We start from the raw sequence: 19,150 nt of genomic DNA, 5'->3' as shown, positions 1-19,150 counted from the left end.
AAGGGAATGCTGGTTAATCACAGCATGAACGTAGTGATCCCCATCCTACTCATCCACAGGTTGCCACAACCGAAAGAGATTTTTCGATTCCGGGGCACGGGTCACCTCCGAACTTGGCAGGCTGTACTGGAATAGCGCACTTCCTCCTGCCTAGGCATGCCTGAAAGGGGAAAACAAGCAGTCATGTTATTAGGATTGTAGTGGCAATATGCCAATGAGTTCTATTAGAATGTAGCTTCTGGAAAGGCAGAGAGTTTTACATCCTTTACGACAAACTCTGTTGTCTCCGCGTGGCAACTCCCGAGGCATCTCCTGCCAGAGCTTCTGCAGTCCTCGACCGGATTTCCGTAGCTGGCAAACTCAATATCTGTGATGTGCTTGCCCTTCTGGCACCTGAGGCGAACTGCTGGGTGCTTTCTGCGTGACAGGAGTGACGGGATAGATAACTCATTCACACTACTAGATACTCTGGTAACTGACATTGTGTTCACGGTTATATGTAGCGGATCACCACCCATTTCCTCCATGAGGACAAGGTTGTTCTCTCTAGGCTTCAGAAAGTATCGTGGTATGTGGTACCTTCAGAAAAGACAAGCAAATGAGACATTGATTGCTGCTCATTACGAGTTCAAGAAAGGAATTTGCGTTATTAGTAAGAACTAGTTCTACTACTGACAAGGATTGGGTTGGTTGTCCACTAGGAGTCTTGAAGGAGACCCAATACCGTCCGATGCTCTCTCCATTGATCCAAACCTCGCCCTTTCCCATACTGCTGAGGTTCAGAGTGACTGGGTCATTCCCCCATGGCGTGTCAAACGTTGTCTGCACAATACAACAACGGTTATCCCAAGCTGCCAGTTGCCATCACCGTGGAGTGAACACACAATCTATCAGGACTTCAAGACTTATGTAATTTTTATGTACCTTGTACCAGATAAGTGGAAGGTGCGCGGACTTATCAATGGTTGTCCACTGAGCACGAGATGATCCTTCCTGTGTGTAGATACTATTCATTTCTCCATATAAGCCAACCTGCACACAGTATAATTGTTTGAAAATGGGCATCTGAGATCAATCTATCGATTCAGAATCAGTGTTGACCTGGATTTACTTGGTGTTTCCACAGCTCATTATTCAGAGAGTGTGATTTGTGATGTCCCTGTTGTATGCTCACTTTACGAATTCCAAAGGTTCTTCGCTCCATGTAAGCCCCAGAATCCTGTATTTGTGTACAGGATAACTCAATTGTTCAGAAATAGTCTAGATCCATTATTAGTGCTTAACAGCTTATGATTGCTTATGTAGAGTCCTTTAGTTTTTTCCTTGGGGTCCATTTAGCATTCCAGCTGGGTGGTGTCTTTTGGTGGCACAAACAAAAAAAAAATGTTTCAATTAATTTCAGTTAAGGAACACGCAAAAATGAGTTTCTACTAGACCTCTTTCTTACTTAAGTTAGCTAGGCGTATGTTTGCGATCTCTTTCAAAAGCTTATGTGTTTTTATTTATTTGAATAGTGTCCTGGTAATTTATTCATATAAACTTTAAAATCGGAATAACACAATTAGCTGTTGGATGACACCTGACACTCTCCTTGATTTTTGTATTGACAGAGTCTTTGTATTTGGTAATCTGATAGTTTATACAATCAAGTGAAATCATACCGGTGACCCAACCATGACACTTAGCAGCGATATGGAGTTTTGGCCTTCCTTAAGCGTAATAGGTGTCTTGAGAATGATACTTTTAGGTCCATCATGACTCCCATGCACACTACCTAATCACATGTGGAAGAATATAGCAAACTTAGAGAATACGTAACTGGTTGTAGTTGTAGAAAAAAAAATCATGCTATTCTGTTGGCGCTTCTCGAAAATGCATGGATGCAGTATTTTTGTCCTTACCTAAATAATCATTGTTGATGTAAGCATGCAAAACATGTGCTTGTGACTCCACATTAAGCACTAGCTGCCCATGCCCCATTGATCTATAATCATACCTGCATGACTTCCATTATTATATGATCGGTATGGGCAGGACAAAGTATTAAAACTCCATTGATAAATAGTAAACATTTAAGTGAGCTGAAGCTCATCTTACCTAGAAAGGTACCAGAGATAATCTGTTTCATCTTTTGTAGTTGAGAGATGTTCAAAAAATCGATTTCCTGTGTGTGTTGTGTTACTAATTTCCGGAGGAATCGGTTCTTTGAATATTTTCCAGTTATCAACATCATTCAGAGGCTGGACTATTTGTGCTGTTCTTAAACCATGCTGTGCATTTATCTGCCAAAAGTAAACTGATGAATGAAGCATTCCCTTCAGACCTTGAACGGTTGAAGAATTGCAGGTAAGTAGCTCACCTTGGCTGTTTCGAATACTACTGTCCTGCAACCTGAGAGGATACTTATTGATTTAGGAGCTAGTTGGAATGATGCTTCGCCAAATTGGATGTTTGATGTTTTATGCTTGTCAAAGTTAACTAGGAAAGCCACACAATCTGACTCTGTTTCAAAAACATGCCCCTGTAGTACCAAAAGTTATCCCCTTAGATCAATTGAATTTTACTGAACATAAAGTATACCTAGTTTCACTCTGCACAGAATTTCACCTCCTGTTGTTCACCAAATGAATAATTAGAATATGATCCTGAAAGTAGTGGCTCTTCAGATTGCTTCACTGCTGCATGCAGTTCTCTGAGATGAGACCATGTTGATTGCCATATTAAGCCTGGATTTGTATTATAGTTCAACATCAATATGTAAAATAATATCTTTATTTCTATTTTTAAGATCTTTATTGATGTAGATTTCACAGATCATCAGTTTCTGACTAGCCATGTTTACATGTTTTCTTTTTCATGTTCTTTTCCTGGCGGACTATGCTCATGTTATAGTGTTTCATATTATAAGAAGTTTGAAACAGTTGCTTTTAACATAGCTTGCAACTGAAGAAATACTTACCATATTCGTCAAGTGGAGCTCCATCATAGTAGCTTGTTGTTACATAAGAGGATGCAAACCTTCCAAAGTTTGTCCCACCATGATACTGCATCATAATTCATAATCGTATGAGACTATGAAATAAATTCTAAGAATATGTACTGAGAGATGTTAGGACAGTTTCTTAAAGTTCATAGCCTTGCAGGTTGTACCATGTAGTAGTTTACAAAGCTTCCTTTTTTTCTTGCTATAAAAAGTGCAACTGCGAAGGCAAGATCTGCTGCTGATCTGAATCTTGGGTCATGACCATATAATGGATATCTGTTTGCAGAGAAACCTGTGTGTTAGGCCTTTAACCCCTGTTCACGTGAAAGATCCTCAGAACAAAAGCAAAGAGTATTTGTTGCACACCGAGATGTCCAATTTTCTGTCCACAAAGCTGGCTTCTTAGGCGAATTTGGCCCAAGAAATGTTTCCCCACAGATGAGGCCGTTGCAGGTATTAATCTAAGCATGTAATAAATGTTATTAGTGATTTTAATTTGTGGAGAATCTATAATCTTGCATAATTGTATAAGAAATGGAACTGACAATTGGATCTGGAGCATCATCCTGCTTGCACATCATCCATGGAACACCCGTCTGGAGGTTTACAGCCATTGCTGCTGCCCACTGAACATAAGGTGGTCCCCGTGAATGAAATGCCGCCTCGACTAGCTTATATTCGTTTTCAATCTGCAAGTTAGATTTTAGGCTTGCTTAAAAAAACGCCTAATACAGAACACGAAGGGCGAGTATTGTTTGGCTGAAATACCTGTGATATGATTATTGGACCTCCTTGTGGATAATATAATTTTTCATCTTTCATCATTTTAACTATTTTTGCAACAAAATTTTGCATATGTACCTGCAAGTATTCAATATTTAAATATGAGTAGTCTACTATGATAGTTAACGATGGCATAACGTCATTCTACGGTGCTTGTGCAGTTAGGATTGCATGGACAATTCATCATTCGGTTTCTGAAACCAAACAGCGTCTGTATGCCTGTAGATGCATCTTACTTCAGTTTTCTTTTACTGTTTGTTTCTGACAGTGAGGTTGGTAAGTCTGTGTGGCACATGATACTCTCACCTCATATATGACACACTGTTTTCACTAAAGTATTATACTTGTAGCTGACAATTATTTGACATCTCTTTTGTGTTTGCTTAAAATGCATCATGTGTCATTTTAATGGTTTCTGACATTAGCTCAGGAAGTGTTCTACAAGCTAGAACTAAGATGGAAAAATTATCCTGAGTGAAGCTAATATAGTTTATCTTGTCGTTGTGCATGTATGATGGTAGGAAACAAGAAGTGATATTTCTACTCTGAATGATCAATCTGCGGCTATAAAGATTATATGTGATATAGTTTCAAACCATATCATTGTTCAAGGCCTTGGGTAGCAGGATACCTTGAAGGGCTCATTGTCGCTTCTGAAGGTGATGTTTGGAACGCCATGTAACCAGAATGGCAAGGCCCTACATGAGCAATTAAGGATTCAGTAAAGCTTTATATGTCCAGGACACCATAGAAATGAAACTCTCCCCTGCATTTCATGTAGGAAATGCAATTAATGATCTCATACCCGTATTTCCATTCTGCCTCGATGAAGGGACCAACCCGGAGGCTTACGTAGAGGCCTTGAGCATGGACTTCTCTGATGAATTTCACCAGATCATATCTACCTTCAAAGTTATACTGGTACAGAAAAGATGAATTTCACCAGATCATATCTACCTTCAAAGATCTTACTGGTACAGCAAAGATGAATTTCAACATCTCTGAGCTGCAACAAAATGCTCTTTCACTGAAGGTTTTGGTTTCTGTTGTGCAAAAAAAAAAAAAAAACACCCACCTGACCTTGGATAGGCTCATGGACATTCCAGAAGACGTATGTTTGTATGACATCAAGGCCACCTTTCTTGGCGTTCTCTATGAGTCCCGGCCACATCTGTTAAATAATTGTATCATCCTACATTAATTTGATATTTACTGTTGTTGACCGAACTAATTTGATTTCTGAAGAAAAATTGTCCGGGCCATCTCTATTTATTTGGTGTGGTGGACGCGTGCTGTAGTCTGGCAACCATGAATTTGCTAGTATATGACTAACGGTTAAAATGAATCGCCGTATCAGTCTGTCGCAAGCGATGAAGGATTTTTTGAACTGTAAACTTCACACCGCTTTTCCATGAGCTATCTATATATCAGCTCTTCTACCACTAGTCCACCACCCAGAAACTGTTTGTTGCACAGCAGAAAGCTTCACTAAACAGTAAGGGGAAAGCAGTACTTTCAACCAAATTAACAAGATGAACTGCTCTTTAAACAGATACAGTAGAACCAATGCAAACTGACACGCATGAAACATCATCCCTTCAACGCTACGCTGGTACTGGTACGTAAATACCTCAGGTGTGCTTCTTGGGTAATGTATGTCTCCGGAGAAGAGCATCCTCCTGGCGCCATCCAGTATCAGCGCTCTGCCGTCGTACGTGACCTCTCTTCTCGCCGTCCCGTTCTTCCCTCCCTCCTCCTGGAGCCAGACTCTTCCGGCAGCCGCCGACGGCGCACAAGCCACTAGCATGGCCACGAGCACCGCCATGATAACTGCGGCTCCCATCTCCATCGGTGGCTGACACACTCCCCCGGTTCCTCCTCACTGCAGTTTGCACTTTACAGGTGCCTTGTGCTCGATTGATTTCGTAGCATATATGGACATTGCAACGGTGACAAGTAGTCCATGCTTTCACCGCTAATCGCAGAGACAAATATTCTTGCAGGGGGAAGGTTGCATGTTAGGTCGCAAGGTTGTGTATGCATGCGTATTTTTATATTCCTTTCTATACATGTATATAAGAAATACGATGGGACCTCTCGTGAGTAGTGTCCACCTTCAGACCCAGTGCTCGTGCTTTCGCAGTCACATATTTTCGTTCTCATCAGTCATCGTTGTAAAACATTCAAGTTCCTGTCTTCTTTTTGTTACAGTGCTCACATTTCACAGAGGGATAGTGCTTTCCCACTTCCATTTTCATATTTTCAAAACAAATAAAAATACATAGTGAATGCTAGTCGAATACAAATACTGATTAAATGTTCACGTAATTCAGACAACGGACAAATTCCCACTAGTAGACTTCGTCAATCTCAAGACCTAAATCGCCGGTTCAGTATTTCTTAGATGCTCATACGGGTAAGGAGTGCGTGTGTATGTCATAGGGTGAGTGTATGCACGTGTATGTGATCATCTGCGTTTGTGTTGTGTTTTTAAAGAAAAACTTAGTGAGAAATGAAACTCATCACTCATGTCATACAATAAGTTAACATGGTATACAAATAGATATAAAAGTTTACCAACTCAATTATATAAAAACACATTTGTCAACATTTTAGGCTTTTAGGTCAGATAATTAACATATAAGGCTGTAATCTCTGAAATTTGCTAAAACAAATTTATCTGGATACATATTTAGCCACTTCCATGACCACATTTGTTTCAAAATCTAAAACACATTTTTATTTTTTTTGGTAATTAAATGTCGATATTTTCACGCATACCCATTTCCATTTTTGTTTTGAAGTTGACATTTCCACATTCATTTTTCTCGAGTACGAATATGAGATGTATTGGATTATCCACCACCAAATTTCACCCCTACTCGCATATGATACTGAGACACATATACCTTCCCAATCACAGTAGGACTACACCAAGGGTCAGTATTGGGCACATATACATTTTTATCTTGCTGATGGATGAGGTGAAAAAGGATATGGAAGAAGATGTTCCCGGGCGTATGCTTTTGCTGAGGATATGGCGCTTGCAGGTGAAACTAGAGAGGGCATCGATAGAAAATCAGAGCTATGAAAAGAAGACCGTGAGATCCAATGGATTTAAACCTACTAGGAACAAGATTGAGTATGTAAATTGTGACTTTAGTGGTGTTGGATGCAGGGAGGAAAAGATTAGCAAACAAATATTACCGGTCACCTTCCATACTTGAATCAATGTTGCACAACAAAGATGATATCGCCGAGGATGTTAGCCACAAGCTCAAGCATGTCACATCCTGTATGTCAAGAAGCTTTTATAATAAAGGTAAAACAAAAGTTGTATAGGACCATAATCAGACATGAGATGATATATGGAGGCGAATGTTGACCCATTAAAAGACCCGAGATGATATATGAAGGTGTATTCTGACAAATGTGTTACAGAATTATAATTGTACCTAATAAAAATATAATCGAGCGGTGTGTTTCAGTAAACATCAAAAAATTCGGTAGCAAATTTTTCTCTTTAAATTTTGTTAACTTTGGTACATTTTCATTTATTTTTTGAGAGATATGTTTCCATATCTAGCCTCCGCCTCCGCCTTCAGAGGACCCGTTACGCCTATCCACCGAAGACGCGCACCTATTCATTCCCTTCTCCCCAAAGCTACAGACTGTTGAGGATTCAGGGTTCAGACCCCGTACACCACCACTACCAGGCCCATGTCGGAGGCGTCCTCGTCCTCGTCCTCGGCGGCTGCCCCGGCCCCGGCCCCGGCCCCGGCTCCGGCGCTGGATCCGGAGGCGATTGCCCTCATGGCGGACGAGGCGCCGCCAGAGGAGATGACGCTGGTCCTTAAGTGGAGCGGGAAGGAGTACACGGTGCGGGCGATGGGGGACGACACGCTGCTGGAGCTCAAGCGGCGCATCAGCGAGCTCACCGACGTGCTCCCCAAACGGCAGAGGCTCCTCTACCCTAAGATCATGCTCAACGACGACTCCGTCCTCCTCTCCTCCATCCCCTTCAAGCGCAACCTGAAGATCACCATGATTGGGTAAGCGCGATCCCCCCCTTCCTCCCCGTATCTCTTCCTGCGTAGTCGCTTGGTTCGGATGCGTGCCTGCGAAAGTAACAGTGCAATCGCGTAGTGCCGGAACGCTAGGTTTGGGCTCTGCTGAATCGACGGGAGATGCGCGTTTGGTGTGGATCGAGTGCTGATGCTACGGTTTTGCGATCCGAGCGGGCGAGATTTTGAGTGCTCTGTGAACCAATCGCTGAGCCCTAGCTTGTTTGATCTCTGGTGATTGCGTCGTGATTTGAACTCGTTGCGTTGTTTCGTATGGTCTGGGGTAGTGGAAGTAGCGTATTTGGTGGTGGATTTAGGCATTTAATGTGGTCGTATCTGAAAAACAGGAAATGTTCGTCGATTTTGACGGTTTATTAGGCGAATGAATGGGGAAGAATGTGGGTGGTGACAGCAGAAGCAGCAGAAGCGTGATATCAACGGGCGCTGATATATTAGAGAGTATTCTGTTCTCAGCTGAGAAGAGTAAAATTACCTGCTCAAACCTCATGCCCTGTAGTTTTAATGATATTTGGGTGTGCTGCATAAGCATCTTACTTGGATTTGGAGTATGTTTAGTCCACCCGAACCATGTGAAATCTTTGCCTTGTTGGACAATTGTTACTAATGCTTTTGTATCGAACATTGTTGATCCATTTTTCACTCTTGGACAATAACAGCTAGTTATTCTTGAAATTCTGGAGATCTGTGGTCAACATTTTCTGATGTGCTTCCAAGTTATGGTACCATTTGGTTGGTCGGATATGCAGGCTAGCAATGCGGGCCTTGAGTCAATGTGTTATAGAGATGGTAACCAAATTTTATTGATGACGTAGGAGCAGTCTAGTCTGTTTGGATGGTTCTATGGTGGCTCGCCATTTTCTCTGGTCTTGTAGCATTTTTTTTTTCTTCGGCCCCTTTGTGTGGATAACAAGTCGAATGAACAAACTTCAGTTTGGTCAGCAACAACATCAACAACATCAAAGCCTTTTTCCCAAGCAAGTTGGGGTAGGCTAGATATGAAACCCAACAGGAACATGAGGAAACCAAAACAAGGAGAGAGAAATTAGGAATAGCCGATCCCAAGCCGGATAAAGGAGGAAGGTGGTGATAGGCTTGACGAGCCAACCTAAAAACCAGCCATTCCTATGGATATGAAAGTTCAGTTTGGTCAGCTCCTATATATATTCTGTTCATGGTGTTACCTACCTGTCATGTTTAACTATACTTGCCAAATTGTTTAGCTTATGGATCATTGCTGCTTGTTGAATCGTATTAAGCTGCATAAGTTTGCAATTTAGTTTTTCGTAAAGGGCTAAATGCATGCTAGTGGAATACTTATATATAGTGCACAGTGAGGCAATTGATTTAGTTCACATAGACCAATCATGAGTACAGACTACTTCGCTGTACAGCGAGCTACATATTGGATGTGGAGCGTGGATTGGTGAATAACATTCTTTCATTGGAGATGGCTATGTTGCCACTTGATTTTATTTTGAAAAAACCTTCCAGCTGTAGGATGATTAGTGGATGGTGGAGAAAGTGTATTTTGAGTGCGTGGGCATGTACCTTACTTGCATGCTTGCGACCTTTTAGTAAGTCATTTCGAGTTGGGAGCTGGATCGTTTCTTTGAGCCAGAATAGTGGTATAGCTGTGAAGTATGTTGTGTGTGAAAGTGAATCTGATCTTAATGTTACTTTATCCTCGATCACATCACAGATTTAAGGTTTCTTTCAACGGTTTGAATTCAAATCACTCTTGTGGTGCATGCCTGCATGGTGCCTTAAGCGACATGCTTCGGTTCAAAATTGTAATTTGTGAACCATAAAGTTTCCTGCTATATGGAAGGTGCCTACTGTTCTCTAATTTGTATATATGTCGTCTTTGCACTGTACTCCAGTACTGTCGAAGAAGAAATATATGTGGACCAACCAGATGATCCAGAGGTAGTTGATGATCATGAATTATTCAAGAGTGAAGTTACTTCTATCAAGGATAATGAAGTCTACAAGAAAAAATTAAAAAGACGTGCAAGCCAGTATAAGGTGTATTTTCTTGTCATGTTCATTTCCTGTTATATGCTCTTCCATATGCCTGCTTGTATGGTTCTACACGTGTATCTATTTGTCTTCGTTCTGATACTTATGGTGCTTTCACTCCGTTCAATCTATGTGAGATCAGTCCAACTTCCTGCATGATTTGAGTTTTGAGTAGATTAAACAGTTTTATAAGACTTTACTGTGTGACTTGCGATCTGCTAAAGCTTTGTGAGTCTTCTCGAGTAGTAGCACAATGAGTGCTCTTCTTGTGTTGCTTTACTTGAACCTAGACTTGGGTAGTTTATGGAGCAACAATCTGTTAAACATAACTGTGGTCTGTATTTTCTTTATTGTTATCTACTTCTGGTAGACTGATACTGTCGAGATAACAACAGAAGCAATCAGCCAATCACTGTAGGAGTCTGTTTGGGCCTACCTAACTGTCCTGTTAAACTATTTGTAAGATGAATTTGAGGTGTGATGAAAACGCTTTTGTGTACTGTATTTGTTCTCCTTATTGATGGTGATTCTCTAGGTGTGATTAACATATCTTTCTGTGTCTGCATGTAGTTCAAGCTCTTGAATCCATGCCGCGAAGGAAAAAGATTGCTTGTGTTAGACATTGACTATACTCTGTTTGACCATAAGTCTCCAGCTGAGAATCCTATGGAACTCATGCGTCCGTGTAAGGACACTTTTCAGCCCACTCTGTTGTGTGTTTCAGTCAGCAATTGTTTGATGCCATAATCCCTTTGCAGATCTTCACGAATTTCTCACTCGCGCATATGCAGAGTATGATATCATGATATGGTCAGCAACAAGGTTAGCCTTTTGCTACCCTTAGCTTCTGTTAACCGATCATGATTGCAGTCTGAAATGGTTGTAATGATTTTAACATTGGACCCTGGAATGCAGTATGAAATGGGTGCAGCTGAAGATGGAGCAGCTTGGCGTTCTTAGCAATCCCAACTACAAAATCACTGCTCTTATGGATCACTTGGCGATGATAACTGTGCAATCTGACAAGTACTATGCAAACAAAATTTTCGACTGCAAGCCTCTTGGTATCATTTGGGCCAAGTTCCCCGAGGTTCGCATTCCTTGCTTGAGTGTATCACTAACAAATGTCAAGTATGTTTTCTCGTGGAATTATCTGACCATTGCTCGTGGCTCTTCCATATGCAGTTCTACAATGAAAAGAACACCATCATGTTTGATGATCTCAGAAGGAATTTTGTCATGAATCCACAGAATGGCCTTGTGATCAGACCATTCAACAAGGCCAGTAAGAACAGAAGCCGTGATAAGGAGCTGGTACATCTTACACAGTACCTGCTCGCCATTGCGGAGCTAGAAGATTTCAGCAAGCTGGATCACGATGCCTGGGAATCCTTCATGGAAAATGGCAAGAGACGCCGACACAGGTAGTTTCCTTCAATGTAGTGATCGGCAGGCAGAAACTTCTAGAGGACACCTTTTTTTTTGTCAAGGTCTGATTATCTTTTATGTACACATGCTAGCGCACCGGGATCACCCAGAAAACCTAGTAGTATCTACTTAAAACTCACTCGGAAAATATCCATATGCTTGATCTGAATTCAACTTTTTTTTTTGCCATATTGCACTTGTTTCTGAGCCTTCAGCTGGGTGCGTTTTCAGTTTCAACTGAAACTGCTAGCTTTGGGCTTGTGATTTGTTTTTTTGAACGATGCACTGTGATTTGGCCATCTATATTTGCCACCACTACCTGGCCTCCAGCTTTGCATTGGGGCGCAGTGTTTGCAACAGTTCCTAGGGTAGTAGAATCATGAGCACCTCCGATGGGTGGCTTGACTGGGCCGAGTTACTGCTACTGCCAGTGTGTTGGTGATGACTGACTGCTGAGGCTAGCATCTGTCTGACTGGCTCTCCCAACGTATCATTTCGAGTATCATAATGATGCTGCAGTTTTACCAGTCTATGGCATCTGTATGTATAGGAAGCAGGACAAGTTATTATGGTCCTTGGCTAGCTGTCGCCGTGTTCAGTGTCCCTCGGAGTATCTTGATAAAGATGGCCTGCATCCTGGTACCTGGGTTTTATTTAGGGCATCTCCAACGGGGTGACGCATTTCAGCGTCCAAAAATGTCCGCGCGCGTCTGTTTGCGTCGGTCCAAATGGTCGAAATCGACCGCGCGCGTCTTTGCGCCGGAGGTGGCTCCAACGGCAAGACGCATTTTTTGCTCGAATTTTCATATTTCCATAATAAAAACATAATTTACATAGTTGAACACATGAAAATAAACCCTAAACGCATGCGCCTACTGCTCCTCGTCGCTGTCGAGCACGATGAGCTCCGGTACCACCCACGACCAGTTGGCAACCGGCAGAACGTACGCCGGGCGCGCCGACAGTGTTGGAGGTGGAGGCACCTAGGGCTGTGGCTGTGGCGGAGGTGGAGGCACCCAGGGCTGTGGCGGAGGAGACCAGGGTTGTGGCGGCGGTTGAGGAGCCCAGGGCTGAGGTGGGGCCCCCACGGGTTGTACGGCGGCGGTTGTGGCGTGGCTGAGTCCTGTAGCGCCAGTCGTAGGGCTTCATCCTCCGATAGGCCCAGCGGCATGATGCCGGTGGCGTACCTGGGCAGCGGCGGCTGCACAGGTCGGTCGTTCTCTGAGACGAGGACACGAGCCTCGCGGCCTCGTCGTCCGTCATGTTGTCCGGGTACTCAAACTTGCGGCCCTCCGTCATGGCCTGCTGCCATTCCTGGAAGACGCTGTCGTCCTTGACGTCCTCGTTGTGGTACGCCAGCGCCTCGATGTAGTCGTTGTCGTCGTACTGCGCACGCGTCGGCGCCTGCTGTCTTTGAGGACGAGTCGGCGGTGGACGGTCGAAGGGAAAGTCCCTGTCGCCCATGAAGCCCGCCCTCCTCCTCCAATCCCTCTCGGAGTCGATGGTGTACGCCGGATCGGCGCGGAGGTCTGGCGGCAGGTACTGCCTCCTTCGCTGGATCTCGGCGCTCCTATCTGGCTCGCGCGCAGGCACGGGAGGGACGGGCACCCGGCGGTAGCTAAGCCGCCAGCCGCCAGACATGTGCACGTCCCTCCAGGCGTCCAGTGCGCGTGCATCAGCCTCCCCACGCTGACGGGCAGCTCCACCCCGTTCGACCGCTCCTTCGTGCCTCTGCCGAACGCCTCGAAATCGTTCTTCTTCACGTGGTGCTGCGGCGGTAGTGGTGGGAGTGGAGGTGTGGGCGATGGAGGAACGATGCTGGTGGACTTTTAAGGTCGGCCGCGCGCAAGAAACGATGCCATTGAAGGCGGCACAGAAGCCTAGCCGCCGCCCGCCAGCGCGCGCGGAAGAGGCAGCCGCGACATTGATGGCGAAGGTTGCGGCGCAGACGCGGAAGCGTAGGCCACGGAAGCGATGCCCTCGATACTGGCTCGCTGCCATACGGGCCTGGTGGAGATGCGAGCGGTCACTTGGTGCGTCCGCGCAGCCTCCGCGGAGACGGAAACCTGGCGCAAATATGCGCCGGGTTGTCGCCGCGGACGGCCCGGTCACGATGTGTCGCCCCACTAGAGGTTGTACCAGACGTATTTTGGAGCCCGACGAACGCAAACGGTCGCTCGTGTCCCGTTGGTTGGAGATGCCCTTAGTGTTGGTCTTGGAAGGAAGGAAGCACGGTGGTTTTGTAGAAAGTGCAAACGAGGTCCTTCAAAGGATTTTATTTAGAGCATCTATAACAGAGAGCTTGTATTTATCGAAACCGAATAAACTGAGTTCAGTCAACCGAAAAACGAATTGAGAGCGCATTTAGGCACGGCGTAGAACATAAACCGTAAACGCAAACCGAACTCGCGAAAATCAAATGTCGCGGGAATCGATTTTCGCGATTGGAGTCGATTTCATCCGATCAAGCTTATAATTCGTTCATAATTTACAATAATAGTGCCAAAATACATCCGCATTGGACCTACATTACGTACTACGGACCTAATTAGCCTAGAAATTTAGGTACCGGAGACTATACTGTCACCGGGGTGTCGCCAGAGGGTTTTTGGTCGCCGGGCGACGACGAGCGCCGCCACCTCGATGGCCGCCGCGACGGAGGTGCTCCCGCAGAGGAGAGGCGGTCCACCGGTGTCGTCGTCGTCGTCGCCGCGCGTGGGCAACGGCGGTCTGCACGCGCCGGCAGCGGGAGGCACCTCCGCTTCCCCCTCCGCATCCGTAGCCGCAGCCTCCTCCGCAGCCGCAGCCGCCTCCGCGCGAGCTTGAAGGCGGCGCGCCATTAGCTCCGGCCACTTGCGGCCGGCCCGCTTCCATGCGGCGTCGGAGCGCGACCGCCTGGCGCGCTCCGACAAAGCCCGTACGCCCGGCGGACGGCGACTTGACCTTCCGCCGCCCGATCGGCCACCGCCCTACCCACGCGTCTTACACGCGTCATTTCGGACAGCGGGGTGGTGGCCGTAGCGGCGGAGCGGCGTCCGAGGCCCCGGAATTGCTCGTCGGAGCGGAGGGTTTTTGCGGCGGCGGGAGAGGTGCCGCGGGAGGGCAGTAGGGTTTCCGAACCGAAGCCCCCTCCGCGAACCCTTTTAATAGGGGCCGTGCGGGGAGTTGTTCGGGCCCCTAAACTTCCAATTCGGGCCGGCCCACTTTTTCGGGCGCTGATCAGCGCCAGTTTCGACACGAACCCATAAATGCGCTGGAAAAGTTCGGTTATTTATGGGCTCTGTTAGAGATGCTCTTAGGTTACTCTTAGGTTACCAGTGAGACCCGAGTATGTTGGTGAGTTACAACTACTCTCTGTATTCCAAAATAAGTGTAGTAACTTTTTTAGATACTGATATATCTACGCACTAAATCCACAAAGTTGCGAACACTTATTTTGTAACCGAGGTAGTACCTGATTTGGGTTAGGTCTGTTGCATCGCCATCCGCGCCTTCATCTGGCATTCTTTGAGTTGTGTGACCTGTTGCTCCCCAACCCCATGACAATCAGGGGAGATGACCCCACGGGCCAGGCCACGGGTGTGCTGGGATTTCAGTGAAGGGATTCCTCCAGATAATAGCGCCATGTGGACCACGGCCGTGCCTAGCCAAGCCAATGTACCAGTGCGCGCTCCAAAACTTGGAGTGAATTACAACAGGTCGAAATCAATGTCAGTTGCGGTCTTTGGACGTATTCTTGATGCCAAACTCGTCCCTCTTAGGTTTGTAATTTTTTTTTTTTGCACTTGATATATTACAGTGGCTTTCTTGGGCGTGCACAAGTAAAGAAAACTTACATCTCAAAAAAAAAAGTAAAGAAAACTTCAAAATATACCTGAGAAACACATAAACACGCCACAGACGCACTGCAGCATAAGCATTGGTCATTTATGCAACATGACACGATGGTACAACACGGTACGGATTACAGGCACTGAAAAAGAATTAAAGGAGGGCAGGCTGTAGGAGGAGGGTCAAATCTAGGACACCTTTGAGCTTTACATTTTACAACGGGACGGCACACTGACTGACACACATGGCCGCAACAAGCATGGTGCACGGCCATATTTTATTGTCTTTTATACTCGGTTAAAACAGAAGGCCAGATATACGGAGGGTAGTAAAATATGATCACACAGAAACTACACACAGAGAGAGACTCGGCGGCAGCAAACTTTGTAAAAATCGTGGTGGTAGAAGAAGGCTTGTGTTTGTGTGATGGATGATCAAGCCAGCAGCCAGAAGTTCTTCTGCCACCGGGTGCTGACGAGGTAACCGCCGACGCCCTTGCTCTGCTTCCTCACCGCCAGCGTCAGGCACTCGGCCTGGCTGATGCACTGCTCCACGAACTCCTCGCTGCTGCTCCGCACCAAGCTGCAACAAAGTTTTTTTTGTTTCATTCAGACACACACGCTCGCATTATCTGGTCCATTGTCAGTAGCTAGTTTTGCTATGACAAGAGGTCTAAAAGGAAGCAAGTAGTGATGTCAAGGTGAAAAGCATGGCTCAGTTTCCACATGACACTGCTTTACTACATTGTTATGTTGTCCCATGAAGATGGCAACAATTATAGGTGCGTTATGTGTAGGATTCATGCTTTGTTTAGTTGGCTTGTCACTAAAGGGACAAGAAAAAGCATCTGAGATTTATGGAAAGCACATGGATCTGCAGTGTAGTGTGTTGTTTTCCGTAAAGACATGGATGGACCGCTGCTATTGAACGGTTGTGAGCCTGCCTGATCGAGTCTATCTGCCCAGGAGGCATCGCTTGTGAATGTACCGGACCCGCTCATAATTCACCATAAAAGGCTTTGCAGCGAGGCCACTTCATCCACAAGATAGATAAATTTGGTGAATTGCTGATGTTTTACGCTCACTATAAGGATAAGCTTAACTATGACAACTGGTACCACTACAGATGCAAATACTATAACATGATGATGTAGTACAGATGAAGTTTTTTGTTGGGATTCAGGATCCAGGCATGAATGACTCTGAACTACCCCCATTTTAAAACTACACACTGCAGCGCAGAGCATAGGCTGACATCAGGATAGATTCTCCCGGCCGGCTGCTACTCAAAGTTGACCCTAGCCTCCCATTTTTAACACACACTCACATACATACACCCAATAGTACTAGGGATGACGTAGATACAGATACAGTAAATGTATGGTGAGACACTGAGACGAGATGCTTACCAGCTTAGCCAGCAGAAGGTGGAGGGCTTGGTTTGGCTGAGCACCAGCACGGAGGCCTCCAGCTTCTTCACCTGGCTGAGGACGGTCGCCAGCTTGGGGCCTTGGATCACCAGCGCTTCGATCTCCACCTACCAGACATTCAACATCCATCTTCTTCACACGCAATCGGACACAGGAATAGTTCAGGCGCGTACTGTCGAAACATTTATGCAGTTGTGTGTGTACTACACTACTATACATTGAGATCAATGTTGCATTGAGATTCTGACTTTTGGTTGAAGCAAGCAAATCACGGCCGACGCTAGGGGTTGGGTTTCGTAGCTCCCTTGTTTATGGCCGGTTTAGGGGGGATTTTGCTTGGGGCTGTGGGAACCTTGGAGCCCCCACTGGCTTGTTTTTTCCCTAATCCTTTCTTTATGCGGGCTGAGGGACCTTTTGGGCCTGCCATGCGAGATCCACACAGCCATGAAAAGTGGGCAATGATTCCCTTTTCATGTGTGTGTTACTGATCTGATCTGTGAATATAAGAACCAATGGACGTACTCAACATTTCACCAAAGGTTTCTCTCTCTCCCTCAGGTGCATGAACTCCAGGATTATCCAGGAACCAAAACTATACCCTGTTGACTACACTTGCTGACTATCCCTGGGCCTAGTTTGCACATCCGAGCTAGTAGTAAGCATGCTTGCGTTTCAGATAATATGTTCCAACAAACATTTGCTCCAGGCCTAGTTTCCACGAGCTAGTGGTAAAATGAAGTAGAGGGTAAAACTAAAACCTTTGTGAAGTGAATTAGAGTACTAGCAATTCTCTTGGGCATGCCTCCAGGCGCATGCTTCCAAAAGGGGTGCCGAAAACAAGCTAGAGAGTGCAAAGCTAGGGACACGCTCCTAACAAATCGGCAAACTGAAGTAGCAGAGCACAGGTAAACTAGCTCAAACGAGTGCACTCGGATAGCTAGCCAGAATCACAGCACGGTTCTGATTTTCGTGGCAACAGAAGAAGAAGAATGGAGAAATGGCACGTACCTCGGGCCTGCAGGCCTTGCAGAGCGTGCCGAGCGAGTTTGCGAGGGAGGGCGCCATGTCGTCGTCCCCTCCGCAGTGCGGCAGGACGTGGAGCAGCGTGAGGAAGTCGCCCCTGTTGGCGACGTGCGTGAGCGCCCACATCATGGCGTGCTTGGCCCCGGAGCTGTCGTCCACCACCACCATCACCCGCTTCCGCCCCGCCGCCTCCGCCTTCCCGCCGCCGACGTACCCTCCCCTCCCCGCCTTCTTCTTCGACCACCGCCTCGACCCCCTCCTCCTGCCACCGCCGCCGCCACCGCTGCTGTAGCCCTCCTGCGGCGTCTGCAGCCCGTTGCTGGAGCTCAGCTGCCTCAGGAAGTGCTCCCCGGCGCCGCTCGCCATCTGTCTACGGCACGGTGGCAATGCCGCTGGCCGTGCTCGCTCAGTCTGCAGGATGAGTGGGTGCGACACAGTGCTGGTTAAGTGTGGAGAGAGTGGCACGGAGCTGGGCGAGCCGAGCGGTATAAAGATGGAGAGGCCGGAGGAAAGGACAACGCCGCTTAAAGAGAGGAATCGCGGAGGATGGATGGATGGATGGATGGACGCCTCGTAGTAGAGACTAGAGAGTGGTCACGAGCGCGCGAGCTCCACTTGCACGTACTACTGCAGAAAACAAAACAAAACAAAAAACACTGAAAACCTAGAGCCTGATTAATTATATGTTCAGAGTAGAGTAGGAGTACTTAAACAGAAACAATGACGCAAATAGAATACTGCAGAGAGATTTGCTGCGCATTTCCAAAAAAGATGAGGCGCATTATCGTTTGATTCGCTCGATTTTGGCCTGGATAGCATACACATTTCACATGCATACGGGCGTTTGTTGCTATCACGGTTTCAGGGAGAGAATATGTCAGGCGGGGTTCGTCGGCATATATGCAAGGTTAGCTCCAAAACGAGATGGATTGGTCAATACGGCATCAATCGTAATGCACGGAGTTCTTGGCGCTACCTAAGCTAGCATACTTCCATGCTTATCGCGTACCGGCGTACGCATCATCAATTCCAAATGCTTTGTTAGTTTGTTACTCCTCCTACTCCTAGTGGATCGATCTTGTTGCACGTGCTACCCCACCTAGCACCTACATGCAATATTTTTGGGCTTAATCTCCTAGTTCGGGCAGTGAAGCTAAGACCAAGCGCTGCTCTTAGCACCTGTAAAATATACAGTGTAGCCTAGTTAAATCTAATTCAGGGACCAGCTAGCAAATTAGCACTGCAAATCAACACACCAACTCATGGCTCTGACAGTTCACACACTTGCAGCTGGATATATGCACATGCATACATGTATTGTCCATTTCACTTGAGAAGGGTTTACATGACTACGTGTTGGTTGAGAGTTGAGACATGCATGGTGTGGCCCTTGCTGCAGGGTGCAGATTCTCACTTTCTCCCTCCTACATCGTCCCGGCTCCAAGCTTCTAGACTGCTAATACAGACACTCCCCTGTGACGAAACAGCCTCGGCATTTCTTTCATGGAGGCATCATAACCGAGGGCGACGGGATCGATGCTTCCATGATCTGCAGAAGGTGACCGGAAA

At 46.1% G+C, this 19,150-nt stretch overlaps 3 protein-coding genes across 3 annotated transcripts; 1 reads left to right on the top strand and 2 right to left on the bottom strand.

Moving 5' to 3' along the window:
* On the bottom strand, positions 1-5,615 carry LOC124662656 (beta-galactosidase 7-like). The gene is made up of 19 exons (XM_047200464.1): positions 5,397-5,615; positions 4,842-4,937; positions 4,572-4,684; positions 4,398-4,464; positions 3,752-3,844; positions 3,529-3,672; positions 3,350-3,444; positions 3,151-3,259; positions 2,960-3,044; positions 2,608-2,726; positions 2,360-2,521; positions 2,098-2,282; positions 1,902-1,996; positions 1,662-1,774; positions 1,112-1,219; positions 925-1,032; positions 677-822; positions 261-579; positions 1-160 (listed from the first exon to the last, which is right to left on the bottom strand). Exons 1-19 carry the CDS (start codon positions 5,613-5,615, stop codon positions 50-52), a joined length of 2,487 nt encoding a protein of 828 aa, XP_047056420.1. The 3' UTR covers positions 1-49.
* A 1,871-nt stretch (positions 5,616-7,486) lies between these two features.
* Positions 7,487-11,467, top strand: LOC124666687 (ubiquitin-like domain-containing CTD phosphatase). The gene is made up of 6 exons (XM_047204018.1): positions 7,487-7,818; positions 9,732-9,876; positions 10,441-10,555; positions 10,629-10,692; positions 10,786-10,960; positions 11,056-11,467. Exons 1-6 carry the CDS (start codon positions 7,487-7,489, stop codon positions 11,296-11,298), a joined length of 1,074 nt encoding a protein of 357 aa, XP_047059974.1. The 3' UTR covers positions 11,299-11,467.
* Positions 11,468-15,410: 3,943 nt separating this feature from the next.
* Positions 15,411-18,060, bottom strand: LOC124667683. The gene is made up of 3 exons (XM_047204942.1): positions 17,567-18,060; positions 16,538-16,665; positions 15,411-15,711 (listed from the first exon to the last, which is right to left on the bottom strand). Exons 1-3 carry the CDS (start codon positions 17,945-17,947, stop codon positions 15,564-15,566), a joined length of 657 nt encoding a protein of 218 aa, XP_047060898.1. The 5' UTR covers positions 17,948-18,060; the 3' UTR covers positions 15,411-15,563.
* Positions 18,061-19,150: the final 1,090 nt, after the last annotated feature.

This window comes from Lolium rigidum, chromosome 6 (genome assembly GCF_022539505.1).
Source record: "Lolium rigidum isolate FL_2022 chromosome 6, APGP_CSIRO_Lrig_0.1, whole genome shotgun sequence".
NCBI lineage: Eukaryota > Viridiplantae > Streptophyta > Magnoliopsida > Poales > Poaceae > Lolium > Lolium rigidum.
The sequence above is the reverse complement of the archived record's forward strand: the minus strand, read 5'-3'. Positions and strand labels throughout refer to the sequence as shown.

Bases quoted from the DNA above. Each gene is read 5' to 3' on its own strand.
- LOC124662656 (XM_047200464.1), bottom strand. From the start codon at position 5,615: ATGGAGATGGGAGCCGCAGTTATCATGGCGGTGCTCGTGGCCATGCTA. The intron at 3,845-4,397 runs GTATCCTGCTAC...GAATACTTGCAG, and splicing joins GCGACAATGAGCCCTTCAAG to GTACATATGCAAAATTTTGT. The intron at 1,220-1,661 runs GTATGATTTCAC...ACACAAATACAG, and splicing joins GTGTCATGGTTGGGTCACCG to GATTCTGGGGCTTACATGGA.
- LOC124666687 (XM_047204018.1), top strand. From the start codon at position 7,487: ATGTCGGAGGCGTCCTCGTCCTCGTCCTCGGCGGCTGCCCCGGCCCCG. The intron at 10,556-10,628 runs GTAAGGACACTT...ATCCCTTTGCAG, and splicing joins TATGGAACTCATGCGTCCGT to ATCTTCACGAATTTCTCACT. The intron at 10,693-10,785 runs GTTAGCCTTTTG...CCTGGAATGCAG, and splicing joins ATGATATGGTCAGCAACAAG to TATGAAATGGGTGCAGCTGA.
- LOC124667683 (XM_047204942.1), bottom strand. From the start codon at position 17,947: ATGGCGAGCGGCGCCGGGGAGCACTTCCTGAGGCAGCTGAGCTCCAGC. The intron at 16,666-17,566 runs GTACGTGCCATT...AATGTCTGGTAG, and splicing joins GCAAGGCCTGCAGGCCCGAG to GTGGAGATCGAAGCGCTGGT. The intron at 15,712-16,537 runs GTAAGCATCTCG...ACTTTGTTGCAG, and splicing joins ACCTTCTGCTGGCTAAGCTG to CTTGGTGCGGAGCAGCAGCG.